The sequence below is a fragment of the Nanorana parkeri genome, unplaced genomic scaffold, assembly GCF_000935625.1.
Source record: "Nanorana parkeri isolate BGI_ZX_2015 unplaced genomic scaffold, ASM93562v1 scaffold23, whole genome shotgun sequence".
Classification (NCBI taxonomy): domain Eukaryota; kingdom Metazoa; phylum Chordata; class Amphibia; order Anura; family Dicroglossidae; genus Nanorana; species Nanorana parkeri.
In genome coordinates, this window is record NW_017306291.1 from 2,146 (window position 1) to 16,958 (window position 14,813).

Consider the following 14,813-nt stretch of genomic DNA (forward strand, 5'->3'; position numbering starts at 1 on the left):
CAGGTTGTGAGACGTCTAGGAAAGCCCCTGAAGAGATGAATATTATCATTCCCTGAAACACCCCCACCCCCAGAATTATAGACATTTCTTCTTGTTTTACTTTGCTAAAAAGTATAAAACACATCTGCGCCTGTTCAACAAAAATGTACATAGCAGAGCGGTGCGAGCCTGACAGGAACCAATCAGGATCCATTTGTTCTGCCTGCTGTGAATTCTGATTGGCTGCTCTGGGTTACCACACTTTTCACTGCATACAAAACACCGGACAAAACAGAGTACAATGTATACAATTCAAGGTCAGGTGTTCCAGTAAAAACACAATTTAAATGTTACAAATACACAAAAAACATTTCTAAAAATAATTCTCTTCATTCACCGCCGGGCTGCCCTTCATCTAGCTGGGCTTGAAAGTGAGTGCAACACTGTTAATACAGAATCTATGACCCGTGGGTGCGGGGCCATCATCAAACACGTGACCGAGGTGGGCGTCACACTGCAGAAAGAAGAGGAGAGAGGAATAAATGATGTGATACAGACTTGTGCTCTTTAGAATAATTCTAACATTATTTATTTATCATGTTCAGGAATGTAAAAAAGTCCCAGCATCTCTGCTTCCTATCCCTAAAGGAAGCAGCAGTCTCTCTACAGTGGTCCAACATACCCCCTTACCCACTGAGTCAGAGCTACAGCTCTCCAATCAGCAGGGATCATGAACTTTGATGACTGGAGAACTGCTGTTACTCAGTCGGGGCATGCTGGACTTCTGCACGTGTCAGACACCACAGTCCGTACTAACAGGAAGCCGCACACCACCATCAACCCCGTCCAACACATATATGTGTGTGGTGACACCCCCTTCAGAGTGCTGGACACCTGGACTGCCCCTATAACTTATCACTGGACTTCTGCAGAGAGGCCTTATCACTGCAGAAAGCAGCATTTCTCCCTGCAGCACGTGGTCAGGAAAGAGTTGTTGGGACTAGCTCTGGGGAGAAGTTATGTAACAGTAGTACACTTACATTGAAGTCTCCCGCTCACTATGCAATGTAGGAATGTCCATAATTTATAATGGACTCAAGACAAGTAATCCCATTGATTTCTAAGGTAGCCATACACTGTGTGAATTTCGGCAAGCTCTTGATGAACCAGCCACAATTCGCACACCGGGTTCATCTGTCGGCACCCTTTTGGCCGGCATCCCTCGATCAGCTGATTGAAGGAGCCAATCGGAAAATCTTCATACGAATACAGCCGTTAGCCAATGAGCTGCCGGCTCTGTTTGGGTATTCTAACAGCGTCCGCCGGCAAATGTACAAAGTAAACAGCGGTTTTCTCGATCAACTCTTGTAAGCTTTGATGGAGGATTCTGTTCTATTTTTTTCATTCAGCCCGCAGGTTGGACGAAAATAATAGCACAGTGTACCTGACATAGACAGGTTCTCACTATTTCTTCTGAATGTGGAGAGCACTTTTATAATGGCTCATCAATGCACGTCACCTCTTTGCAGAGAACTTCAGTCCCCATACTCCCCAAAGAGTTATCCGGCCGTCTTAGTACATTCGTGTTGCTTTCATCATCCCCAACATTTCCATACGCTTCCCAAAAGGAGGGCCAGCCAGTTCCCGAATTGTACTTCTTATCCGAACTGAAAATTAGAGATGAAAAAAGAATATTAACAATGGAAACATTGGCAGATATTACTTTTACATCTGAAATAATGACGACCTATGAAGAGAGTCTACGGCCGTTTTATATCATTTATTTAGATGTAGCTTCAACTGCTTGACTTGGGGTGACAATGCTGCCCCTCCAAAGATACGGTACAATGACTGAGGTCTCGTTCACACCTAGGCGTATTGCATATGCGCGACCGTCGCGCGTTTTTTTACTGCGATTTGCGGTAAAAAAGTTGCGCGACCGTCGCGCGTTTCCGAAGGCTACTTGGCTGTAGCCCAATGGAAACGAGCAAAAAAACGGCCCAAAGTAGTACCTGTACCTTTTCAGGCGTGGGCCGTTTTGCAGCGCGTTAGGGACGGGCGGAAATACGCCAAGGTGGGAACGAGACCATTGACTACAATGGGATTTATATTTTTGAGCGTTTTGTAGAGCGTTCGTCGAGCGTAGAACGCGCTACAAAACGTTCAGGTGTGAACGAGGGCTAAGTGTTGTCATCTCACGCAGGGGTGGCCATAGCATAATAGCCACCTGAGGTGGGTGGTCGCTTTAGGGGGGTGTCTGTGGTCACATTTTGGGAGGAAGGGGGGGGTTGGCAGGGTGTTGATGGGTTGGTTGATGCTGGTGGTACAGGCTAATGGTACTCTGGCCAGTGTCCTGGTGGTGCACTTCCCAGCTCCAGCCGGCGTCCCGCCCAGTCCACTGACATCACTGGTTGCCAGGTGCTGAGTGGTATTCCAGCCGGAGTGTCCCAAGTTGCTAAGAGTTGGAAAAAGAGGTGTGTATGGCCCTTACACATCTCCCCACCCTGCTCTTAGAAACCTGGGATGCTCCGGCCTCCCATGTAACCCAAAGAGATGCCTCAATATATGGATGGCCCTGACCCCAAGACAGGAAGTGTGGCACTAGCAGGATCATCAGGTGAAAATAAAGGTGAGCTGCAATATATCACATTTTTGTTTTTGGGATTAGGGCTGGCTTACTCTGCACACCAATGCATTGCACATAAGATATGTGCACTGCTGTATGGTGTCAAGGTGTGCTGTCATGCGTTGTTATAATGAATTGCAATGCTCAGTTTTAATTTCTTGTAAATCCCATGTGCTGCAGTGTGTTTTTAGTGTTGCACTGCGTTGTAATGCTCTGCGACATAATGATGCCTGCGTCATTTCATTGCAATGTACAGCAATGCATCGTGTTGGTGTGAACTGGCCCTATATAATGCAAGGCTTTTTGCCTTGGGACTGCATTGGCCAACACTGCCCAATGTGAACCAGCTCTTTGGTTGTTTTTCGCATGTTTTCAGGCTTGAGCGTTTTTGTTTTACCCAATGAAAAGCTAATTACTAGGAGGAGGAGACGTTTGTCAGACATAACATCGCCTATGGCAGGGGTGGGCAAACTCTGGCACTCCAGCTGTTGTAGAACTACAAATCCCACGAGCCATTGCAAGATTCTCACAGCCACAGGCATGACTCCTACAGACAGACGCTTCATGGAATTTGTAGTTTGACCACAGCTGGAGGGCCCGGAGTTTGCCCACCCCTGGCCTATGGGAAGGTGCTTCCACTGAAGTCTATTGCAGCCACAAATGTGTGATCATGCTCCAAAGAAGCTCCTGTACAGATCTGTGTGAATGATTAGCCTCTGACTGTCATGTTCCAGCAATAATGTCACCTCCTCCTCCTGTGTATTGGTCTTCATTGTGTACAGAGGGCATGAGGCCGATATTTTCCGTTATTTCCAGGATGCTATTTTGTCATTTTTCTTCATTTTGTTGTAATTTTCCAAATCCCGGAGGACAAATGACTGTGTGTTACCTGAAGAGTGGAGCGTTGCAGCACACGCAGTGATACGTGCCGTCTTCTGTGTTGTTCAGATAGATGCCACTGAAAGGCTAAACACAAATATACAGAGCCGTCATATACCGAGAATACTGCGCCAGCTTCCAAACCTCTATACCAATACACAATGAATATTGAAAGCTGAACTCCAGGAAAACATCTAAATACACATGAAATACATATTCCATGCTTTACCTGACGTGTTTGTCAGGTGATTTAAGAGGAGCAGGGTTGATTTTTGCGTGACAAACACATGACAAAATGTGCAAAAATGCCCGTGTCACGCGTTTTCCATTGAAGTCTATGAGACAAAATGTGCTGTAATCTACCTGAGCATTTTTGCAAAATGGCACCCCAACCACAGCTAGGAAGGTGCGTGTTTTTCCCCTGCCCTTGCGGTGTTAAAACATGCACAAACACAGTGGGGGGAAAACGGAATACACATGCACTACTTTTCAGAGCTTGTAGCATGTACAGGGACCCATTGAAATCAACGGGGAGGCGCAGCAAATGTGGAGAACAAACACACAAGAATGCACACGAATGCAACGCGCGTTATCGCTATGCTCAGGTGTGAATGTGGCCGTACTTTTTGTAGCAACAGGCATTTTTCTGCAGGTGAACAAAGGCCAAAGAAATGAATTGGATTCCTTGTCTTGTCCATTTTGTTGCGCTTACTTTTGAGCTACAAAACCCTGAGGTGTGAACGGGGACTAAATGTTTTTTAGCCGACTCACCAGCTCGGTCCCCTTCTCTCTGGTCACATAGTACTGCTCCGGGGTCAGCTTCTCTTGCCAGTCAGTAGAAACAACAGCCTCATCGTACCTTGTAAGAGATCCTGAACCAATGAAACATATGAGAAAAGTTTTATTAGCTTTTATTTTATTATCCAGACAAAACCAATAAATACACTACATTTGTCTTCACATTTTATTATCTTTACTGTGGTTGCTAGTGCTACCAATGCTGTAAATGAGGTCAAGTACCACTCCCCCTCACCACACTTCAGTGTTGTCCCTCTCTTCTTCCTCCATACAACACCGCCATTCTATTCCAGGATGACAGCCAGCATCATATAACACAATTCCTGTGATCCAGGCTGTCATGTCTCCGCCTCCTGCATTAGTTTTCTTTTTATAGGCCTTTTTCCTTTATTTTCACCTGGTGATCTAGTCAGTAAATGTTTATTTTTTTAACGTCCTTTAACAGGCCCGAGCTGTCCAGCCAAAGTGGCAGATAGAGGGTTGAGACAAATAATTTAACACTGACAGAGGTGCTTACAATGTTAAATAGTTACATAGTATTTGAGGTTGAATAAAGACATTAGTCCATCAAGTCCAACCTATTAGGATCTCATTCTAGGAGTACCTGTACCCCTGTATATTACCTGTACCCCTGTATATTACCTGTACCCCTGTATATTACGGTCCTTTAAGAAATCGTCCAAAAGTTTCTTGAACAATTCCACATTATTTGCTGAAATCACCGCCTGTGGCAGTGAGTTCCAGACCCTAACTGATCTTACTGTGAAGAACCCCCTGCGCCCCTTCCACCAATTTTAGGTGGTGGCCTCTAGTTTTTGTAATGGAGTTAATTTTAAACAGTTTATCGCTAATGTTGCTGTCACCATTGAACATTTTGTACATGGAGATCATATCCCCCTTAATCTCCTCACCTCCGATGTGAACATGTTTACATTTAGTAGCCTTGTCTCGTAGCTCTGGTCCTCCATACCCCTAATTAGTTTGGTTGCCCTCCGCTGGACTTTTTCCAACTCAAGGACATCTTTTCTTAGTACTGGTGACCAGAACTGGACCGCGTACTCCAGATGAGGTCGAACCAATGGTCGGCTTTTATTCATTTATGGAAAACCTTTATCCCAAAAGGAAACAAAAATGTTTTTTTTTCTTTATACATTGTTTTGTATACCAATAGAGACTTTGTATTCTTCATTATTATAGAAGTGCTGATCTATGGACTGTTTGATTGAGGGGTTACCTGATGAGGTGAGCTTTTTCCCTTTTCCTTCTACAACCAACTTTATTTGCTCAGAAAGGGAAGCAGAATTCTCTTGGAATCATTTATCTCTTTGCTATAAATAGCATTTTCCTGAAAGCTTTCTTGGCACAGATGGAAAACTGTAATCTTATGCACTTTGGAATAATTGTCCTGTAACATAAAAAGTCTTTTCCCCCACAACAAGTTCACACAGAGGGTTCCTACATGGGTTATGGAGTTACTATGTGCCCCAGTGTGACTTATACTTAAAGTAATATTAAACTCATACACCCTTTTTCAATAATGAATCCAACTTAAAGAAGTATACAATGCCTAGCAATGTACAGTCCTTGCCAAAAGTTTTCAGAATGACACAAATATTCATTTTCTCAAAGTCTGCTGCTTCAGTGTTTTAAGATCTTCTTGTCAGATGTCACTCTGGTATACTGAAGTATAATTACAAGTATTACATAAGTGTCAAAGGCTTTTATTGACAATTACATTTAGGGGTTTATTCACAAAGGAGCCGAAGGATCCAGCCATAGCTTCGGCTGATCCTTCGGCACTCTTCAGCTGCCAGAGCCCTTTGGTTCAGTTGAACCGAAGGGCTGCTGTACGGGCTATTCACAATAGCCCATACAGCAGCCGAAGGCAGCCGAGCGGCTCAGCCAAGCCGAAGGCATATGCTTCGGCTTGAATGAGCTGAAGTGACACCCAAAGCGGGGCAAACGGCCAGCCGAACGCTGCCTTTCTCCCCGCTAATGACAGCTGGGCAGAGCCAGCTGTGATGCCCAGTTGTTATTCATTGGCCGGAACCTGCTAGAATACTCTAGCAGGTCCTGGCCAATAGGAAACAGTTTGGCGGAGTTAGCTGTCACTGCTAGCTTCTCACAATTTTTTTTATTATCTTTTTTTTCTTTCTTTTAAAAAAAATCTTTATTCATTTTTTTAATTTTTCAATTTATTAACATTTTAAAATTATTTTTTCAACTTTTTGTTGTTGTTGTTGTAACTATTCTCATTGATTTGCTATTCGGCTCGGTACCACAGAGGTACCGAGCAGAATAGCCAGGCGGCATTCGGCTATTAACTCACTGCTGTTCAGCTCCTATGAGAATGGGGGCGAACAGCAGCGAGTGAGCTGCCGTAGCTTCGTCTCAGCCGATCCAGATGTTGGATCGGCTGAGTCAAAGTCCTTCTGCACTTCAGCACAGCCGAACATGCAGAGCAAAGTGCAGCTGAAGGCAGCCGATGTACGGCTGCAATCAGCCATACTGAGACGTAGTGAATAGCCGAACGTTGTTCGGCTCACTTCACTACGGCTCGGTTATTTACTTGGCTTCCTTCTGCAGCTTTGTGAATGACCCCGTCATTCATCAAGTTTATGCAAAGAGTCAATATTTTCAGTGTTGACCTTTCTTATTCCAGACCTCTGCAATGCGCCCCGGTAGGGTTGCCACCTTTTCTTCAAGCCAAACCCGAACACTGTAGCTCCTTGCGGCAATTGTTTGGTAAAGTACACTATGCATGTATTTTGTGATTAAATAACATTGGAGGTAATCACAAAGATGCCAGTGTGCCACAGGACCCCACATATGTACTATACAAAGCAGCATCCATATACCTTGTCGCACTCTTTACCGAATATCCCAAAAGTAACGGGTGCTCGCAATGACTGCGGAGGGCACCGCTCACAAAAGAACTCATATACAGATGTCACCAGCACCAAGATTCCACGTTAGTGCAATATTCCTCTCTAGGACCCCGGGGCTGCCCCTGTCTGCCTGAACTTGTGACATCTTGTGTACGGGGCTACGGTGGCCGGAAAACCGGACACAAGATGCCAAAACCGTACTGTCCGGTTGAAAACTTCTGGACCAACTTCTGGACCACATTCTGACTGAAGGCAGCCCATTCTTGCATAATCAATGCTTGGAGTTTGTCACAATTTGTGGGCTTAGTTCTCAAACCCGCTGGCAAATAAGTCATAGAGTGATTGTCAAGATAACTGATTCCAATACCAATGCTGCTAAACATGGTCTGAGCGTTAACAAAACATAAAAACCTGGTCACGAAAGGTTTAAAAAAAAGTAAAATGTAAGGAAAAGATCTGCAAACTCCTCCCCAAGATCCTTACAAGGCACCGCGCTTACTGTATGAGTGCCCTGGGAGCGGTTTAGGAAGGGGTTAAAGTAACATTCAGCTGCGTGCCTCCCATTCTGCAGTGCAAGAAGTGTCATTTCAGGTCAGGCCTTGCTGGCCACTCCTTAGCTGTGTGTCTGAACATAGTCAGGAGGCAGATAACTTTATCAAGGGAAGACAGACAACTGCTAATGGCTCAGCTTCTGTCACATGTTATGTCATAGGAGATTATGAAATAAGGAACTTCATCGTCTTTATATAACCAGATACAGACACAACATAAACGTCTCTCAGAGGCACAGACATGTTTAAACCTGAACTCTGGGGTAAGGTAATATTATCTAAATACAAGAGTCATGTGTATTCTTAATGAATCATGAGGTGCTTTGTGTAATTCTTCCTGCCTGAAGAAAGCTACAGGAGGGGGCGGAGACAAGACCAGCCTCCCTGCACAAGGAGGGGGAGCAGCAGTGACCGGTCTTTATTACAGGAGGGGGCGATATTGTTTCCTTGCGTTCTGGGGTAGGAGGGGGCATGGCAGTGCCATTCAAGTCAATGGCACTGCAGAAATGCCCCACGCCCACATTACGATCGGCCGCGGAACGTGCGGTAATAAAATCCACTGCGTTCCAGTGTAGAGGGAATCGCAAAAAATCGTGCATGAACGATTTTTTGGGATCCCACCGCATTGGAATGCAGGGCATTTTATTACCGCACGTTCCTTCGCGGCCGATCGTACTGTGGGCGGGGGGCATTTCTGCAGTGCCATTGACTTGAGTTACGTGCGGCTGATCGTACTGTGGGCGGGTCTGCAGTGCCATTGACGTGAATGGCACTGCCACGCCCCCGTCCCAGAGCGCAGGGAGACTTTATATAGGCGGTCCCTCGCGTTCCGGGCACGGGACATTGCGGTAGATGTGCGGGCAGGTGGAAACAAGCCCTTAAGTAGAACACCAGACATACGTTTTATTTGTTTTGTGTGTATTAAAATATATCACATAACATCTGTGTCCCCGACCTTCATTTCCTATTGTGTCACCTATAAAGAAATAGTGTCAGGTTTTGTTCCCCTGCCTGTATCCTTGATGTGTACTATTGCACATAAAAGATGCCCCCACAAAACATTTTTTTGGGGGGCATGTTTAATGTGCAATACTGATCCCCCCCTTCCAATTCATATTGCATTTGATAAAAATGTAATAAATACCTGCTTTTCTTCAAAGGTGAGATGACAGGTCGCTGAGGAGATGAGAAGGGTCGGCCCCAAACTCGTCTGCCAGACGAAAACGCTGCTCTTCACCCCTGCTGGCTGGCTGGCTGCCGGAGGAAGATTCGTCCCTCACGGCTCCCTCTCTCCCTGATGTCACTTCCTCCCACTACAGCCGCGGAGGAAATAGAGGAGGGAGAGTCGAGGAACAGGAGACAGCGCCACCTGGCGTCCGCCGCAAGAAATGCAAGTATAATGCGGCATTGTAATGTTTGAATCATGTGCCCGGGCGGGAGGTGGCCACAGACCCGGGCACGTGATTCCAAACTTGGGTTGTACGGGTGAAACCCGTACGGGTGGCAACCCTAGGCGGAGACAAGACCAGTCACCCTGCACAAGGAGAGAGAGCAGCAGTGACCGGTCTTTATTACAGGAGGGGGCGGAGACAAGACCAGCCTCCCTGCACAAGGAGAGAGCAGCAGTGACCGGTCTTTATTACAGGAGGGGGCGGAGACAAGACCAGCCTCCCTGCACAAGCAGAGAGCAGCAGTGACCGGTCTTTATTACAGGAGGGGGCGGAGACAAGACCAGCCTCCCTGCACAAGGAGAGAACAGCAGTGACCGGTCTTTATTACAGGAGGGGGTGGAGAAAAGACCAGCCTCCCTGCACAAGGAGAGAGCAGCATTGACCGGTCTTTATTACAGGAGGGGGCGGAGACAAGACCAGCCTCCCTGCACAAGGAGAGAGAGAGCAGCAGTGACCAGTCTTTACTACAGGAGGGGTCAGAGAAAAGACCAGCCTCCCTGCACAAGGAGAGAGCAGCATTGAGCGATCTTTATTACAGGAGGGGGCGGAGACAAGATCAGTCACCCTGCACAAGGAGAGAGAGCAGCAGTGACTGGTCTTTATTACAGGAAGCTCCTGCACAGAGGGAAAGTTTCACACTGGATTACTGCACAGATATGGAAGAAATACACAAAGCACTCCAAAATTCCAGTAAGAATACACCTGACTCTTGTATTTAGACAATATTTGTTTATTCTTAAATTCAGCTTTAAGAGTGATGATAACCGTGCAGAAACATATTAGACATGTATGTAGCTTTGCCGTGCACCCTGCGGAAGGAAGTGCAGAGGCGTGTTCAGTTGCTCAGCCGCTGCGAGCGGTGGCTTAGCAAACCGCCGCTGAACGTTGTGCTGCAAGTCAGCGCTCGGCACTGTTGACTTAGCACTTGCAGTGGAAGTGAATGTGGATGCAGAGCGCTGAGTGTGATGGAGAAGGTGGAGACAGAGCACCAGCGGCCATTTTAACTGTGGGTACACCTGGCAGCGCTGGAGAAAGGTGCCCAAACCCCGATGGAGGAAATCGATTCAGTGTGGGAAGCTACAATTTAATGTTTTGGTGGACGAGCACACCAAATATTCATTGGAAAATGGTATTTATTAGTCAAAAATATTATCCTCCGCCATTTTGTTCAGCACTGTGCAGCCGAAGCATTCAGTGAAGCTGCTGCAAGGAACAGAAGTGCTGGAGAACAGCTACTCGGCGCTAGGCTAAGGAACTGAATGCACCTCTGGTGCCAGGGAGATCCTGGATCACTTCCAGGGAAACTAGTCGGCCCTGCCAAGTGAATTGTAGGTTTGGATTCACCAGATTGCCAATGGATCCATGAGAGACCCTTCATCACTACACACATATGTATATTGGCGACAATCCATTGTCTATAGCACCTGACAGGCCTGAATGAGCTTTCTTGGGAAACAACCTTTCCCAATCACTATGTTTGTACCTAAGGGTGGACAGGCGGTGAGATCCTGCACCAATGACCATCCCTTTTCTAATGCCTATGGCCAGCTTGACCTATGTGTTATCGGACAAAAGGTTCAGATCATTACCTTGATTGATATAGACAGCAACAGCCTTGAATTCTGCAAGCCTGCGATCAATAAAACCCATCGGAATCAATAGAGAACATTACGCATCGCCGGCTTGTACTGAGATGCGGAGCTGTGTGCACAGCAGATACCTCGTCATCCATGAATTCACTTAATTAAAGCGTAATTTCCTCCTGGATGTAATTCTCTGGAAATAGCCACAGATGGTGCTGGGAAGACAGTGGAAATTTCCAGTCCATATATACGGAGCGTTCCTCCTCACATACGCTCCAATCTCTAGGAACACTCTTCTGCAGCCTCGCTCTACAGAATACGAGATGTATCCGCCACCTCTAGGCAATTCCAATCGCGGGCACAAAGTGTGAATACTAAACCGTGAAGGAGTATTTATGATGGTTGTCAAGAAATCGCTAATTTGGAACGGACTGTCTCATGATGCGTTTTGTTTAGACCAGTGAGGATGAACCATAGACATGTGCACTGGCACTTCGGATTTTGTGTTATTTTGTTTTTTGGGATTCAGGTGTGAAAGCCAATTCAGATTCGGAATTCGGACGAAATTCATTAGCGGTAGTTCGTTCGAGCGTTCGTTTCTTATTAATTTCGTTTGTTCGTTGCAGCAAAGTGACATTTGAGGAAAAAAAATGTTTTTCTCCTCTAATGTCACTTTGCTGCAACGAACAAACGAAATGAATAAGAAACGAACGTTCGAACGAACTACCGCTAATGAATTTCGGAAACGGAAATTCGGATTCGTTTGCATTCGTTATATCTGTAATTCGGATAGGGATACGAAACGAATCGCACAATGTCTAATGAACCATGCGCACCCAGTACGAGGGCCAGGGAAAGGTTTTGGGGCTATGGCCACTACCCTACAGGCTCTTCTGTCTGATCTGACCGAAGAGGCCGTATTGGGGGATGATCATCTAACATCTATGGACAGTCATGTCAGTGGGGCACTTCCTGCTTCTGTACATCCTCCACTAAACAAAGACAGTGTAGTGAAGGCATGGAGCATTGCTAACATGCAGCTAATATGTCAAATAAATGCAGCTTAATACCTTTTCAGGAATGTTCTTGGCTAAGGGAGAAGACAGCCATCAGCGAGCGGCTTATCACTTACAACCGATTGATTCTCCAGTGACTACGGCAGTTCATGATTGCGTTGTGTGCATTGTCTACCTGATGGGTGACAACACTCTGCTAGACTGGAGGGAGTTCAGTGAGCGTTGTCACCTTGAAAAAGCCAAAGGAAAGCTTTCATAAGGACTATGCATTCAAACTTGACATGAAGCGTCATAGCAGAGCTGTTGAGAAATACTACACTATACTTTTACTATACTACTACTATATTATACTAACACTATACTTCTACTATCCTTCTACTATGTTATACTAACACTATACAATCCTTCTACTATATTATACTAATGCTACACTATCCTTCTATTATATTATACTATACTACTACTGTATTATACTAATACTATACTTCTACTATACTATACTGTATTATAATATACTATACTATCCTTCTACTATATTATACTAACACTTTATTTTACTTCTACTATACTATACTATACTATCCTTCTACTATATTCTACTAATACTATACTATACTATCCTTCTACTATATTATACTAACACTATGCTTCTACTATACTATAGTATACTATACTATCATACTACACTATACCACTACTATAGCATTATATACTATACTACTACTATGCTAAAACTATATCACTACTATACTATACTAGTAAAATACCAATACCAAAAATCAGTCGAAACCCTGGAGTTTGGTGTATCATATTGTTTATTAGAAGTTTTTTTCGCGTAACTCCTTATGCTCCCCTGTTTGCTGTAAAATACCAATACTATACTATACTAAACCTTTCTATACTCTACTACTATAATACTAATACTGTACTATTACTATACTACACTATGCTATACTACTACAGTACTAATACTATGCCACTACTATACTATTACTATGGTACTGCTATACTGTACTAAACGACACAATACTATACTATACCACTACTGTACTATACCATTCTATACCTAATATATAGGTGTCAGGATTAGTGACACTCATATATTAAAGCCAAAGCATGACAACCATGCAAATAGGGATTTCAGTCAAGGAGGTCTGCAGAGACAGCCTTCATATCTTTCCAATGTCAGGCTTACTTGTATGCATTGGTGTTGCATCTAGTCCTACACTAACTGATTATTATTACAGATAGTAGAGGGGTCCCATCTAAAGCTGCACTTTGGCTGCTTGTGCACACTGATCTTTAAGCTGGCCACACATGTATAGTTTTTTTTCTTGTGCAGCCCATTTGATTCCCCGTCCATACTAGACAGTGTGGATGGAGGAATCTCCCTGCCGGCTGTTGTATTCAGGCAGCTGTCAGAATATCTGAACAGTGACTGCAAGAGTGCAGTGTTTGGCCAACAATTTTGGCCAATTTTGGCCAACTTTGTTTTTTTTCAATTGAAGTTTGCCAAGCCAATTCTAGCTTGGCAAAAGGAGTATTTATGATGGTTGTCAAGAACCATCAGAGTGCAGAGTGTATGGCCAGCTTTAGTCACTGGTTAAAGAGAACCTGTCAGGCCAGCACAGAAGAGTCTTCTATCGACACTTTACAGAAGAGCATACATGGGCAATTCGACAACAGATTTGAGCATTCTTGGTGATTGCTAGTTCTGACAGATGTAAATGTTCGACACCTTGTCAACGTAACAGAAGATCTGCATATACAATTCAAATGACAGCAGCATCCACCCTGGTCATTTATTACCTGTGTGCCCCATACACAATGATCACCAGCATCCGAGTGCACCATCCTGGCTCTGCTCCAGGCTCTGCTCCCGGTGACAGGTGACATCCCCCTCTGTCTCATCAGAAGGATGCTGAAGCTTTTCAGTAATCTGGCCATGAAGGAGAATCCCAGCAAAGGCTGCAATCAGAGGAAGGACAGGCTGTGTGTGCTGCAGGCTCAGATGTGTGTACTGAGCACAGCTCTCCCTGCTGGCACTCCCCCCCTTGCTGTGATGTCATCTACACGCTGGGTTAGTATGTGGGTCAAAGGGCAGAGGATCCCCTCTCCACATTCCTCCACCCGGCGGTCTGTCAGTGTCACCGCTGATTGCGTCTGCCCACCACATACAGAGGCAATAAACATTTCAAGCCTGAGCATTTTTGTTTTAGCCAATGGAAAGCTTGTTACTAGAATTAGGAGACGATCATTAGGCGCCAAATAGTGGTTTTCCGGGCACTCCCAATAAAAGTTATGGAGCCCTAAACGCACTATTCTGCCCGGATAGAAGCTCATATACTTTTTTGAGCTTCAGCCCCAATTTGGTCCCCATTCACACCTTAGTGTAGCGAGAATGCACATTGTGTTCATGCACCTTCGCAGGCATTTGTTTTCTGCGCTTCAGCTATTGATTTCAATGGGTTCCTGCACGCACAAGCGTGGGAAAGTTGCTCATGTAGCAAACCCTGCTACAGGCGTCCCACGTTTTTTTCCTGCACATTTGCCCAGATGCGTTTGGGGTGCCATTAGCTAGTAATGGCACCGCAAGAGGTTTTTACATTTTTACCATGATCCATGAATGGGCATCAAAGCGTGCATTTTTCCCCGAATTGGGGCGCGTTCACGGAATGCCTATGTGTGAACGGGGACTTGCAATGAGCATTTTGTTGTGCGTTTCCCAAATTGCAATAATGCTCAACAATAAAGCGTTCCATCAACGTCAATGGTGCCTGCTCACACCTGAGCATTGTGTCACTTGTACATGAGCTATTTTTTGTGTGCAGAATCACACATTTGTAGCCCCATTCACCTATGTTGGAGTGTTTGAAAAACATGCGCAACCTGTGCTTCTGTGCGATTTTCGTGCGATTTTGCACCAACAACAACTGTTTCCTCCTTCTAGTAATTCTTAGGTGTGACTGGGGGCTGAGGGCAGATCTCAAAATGGCAACTTGCCTGAGATGGACATACTATTAGTTTTTTAAAAAAATATTA

General features: G+C 45.1%; 1 protein-coding gene across 1 annotated transcript; it reads right to left on the bottom strand.

The window, feature by feature from the left end:
- Positions 1-309: 309 nt before the first annotated feature.
- On the bottom strand, positions 310-13,809 carry MSRB2 (methionine sulfoxide reductase B2). The gene is made up of 5 exons (XM_018564187.1): positions 13,607-13,809; positions 4,256-4,356; positions 3,495-3,571; positions 1,499-1,646; positions 310-493 (listed from the first exon to the last, which is right to left on the bottom strand). Exons 1-5 carry the CDS (start codon positions 13,716-13,718, stop codon positions 395-397), a joined length of 537 nt encoding a protein of 178 aa, XP_018419689.1. The 5' UTR covers positions 13,719-13,809; the 3' UTR covers positions 310-394.
- Between the last annotated feature and the right edge of the window lie 1,004 nt (positions 13,810-14,813).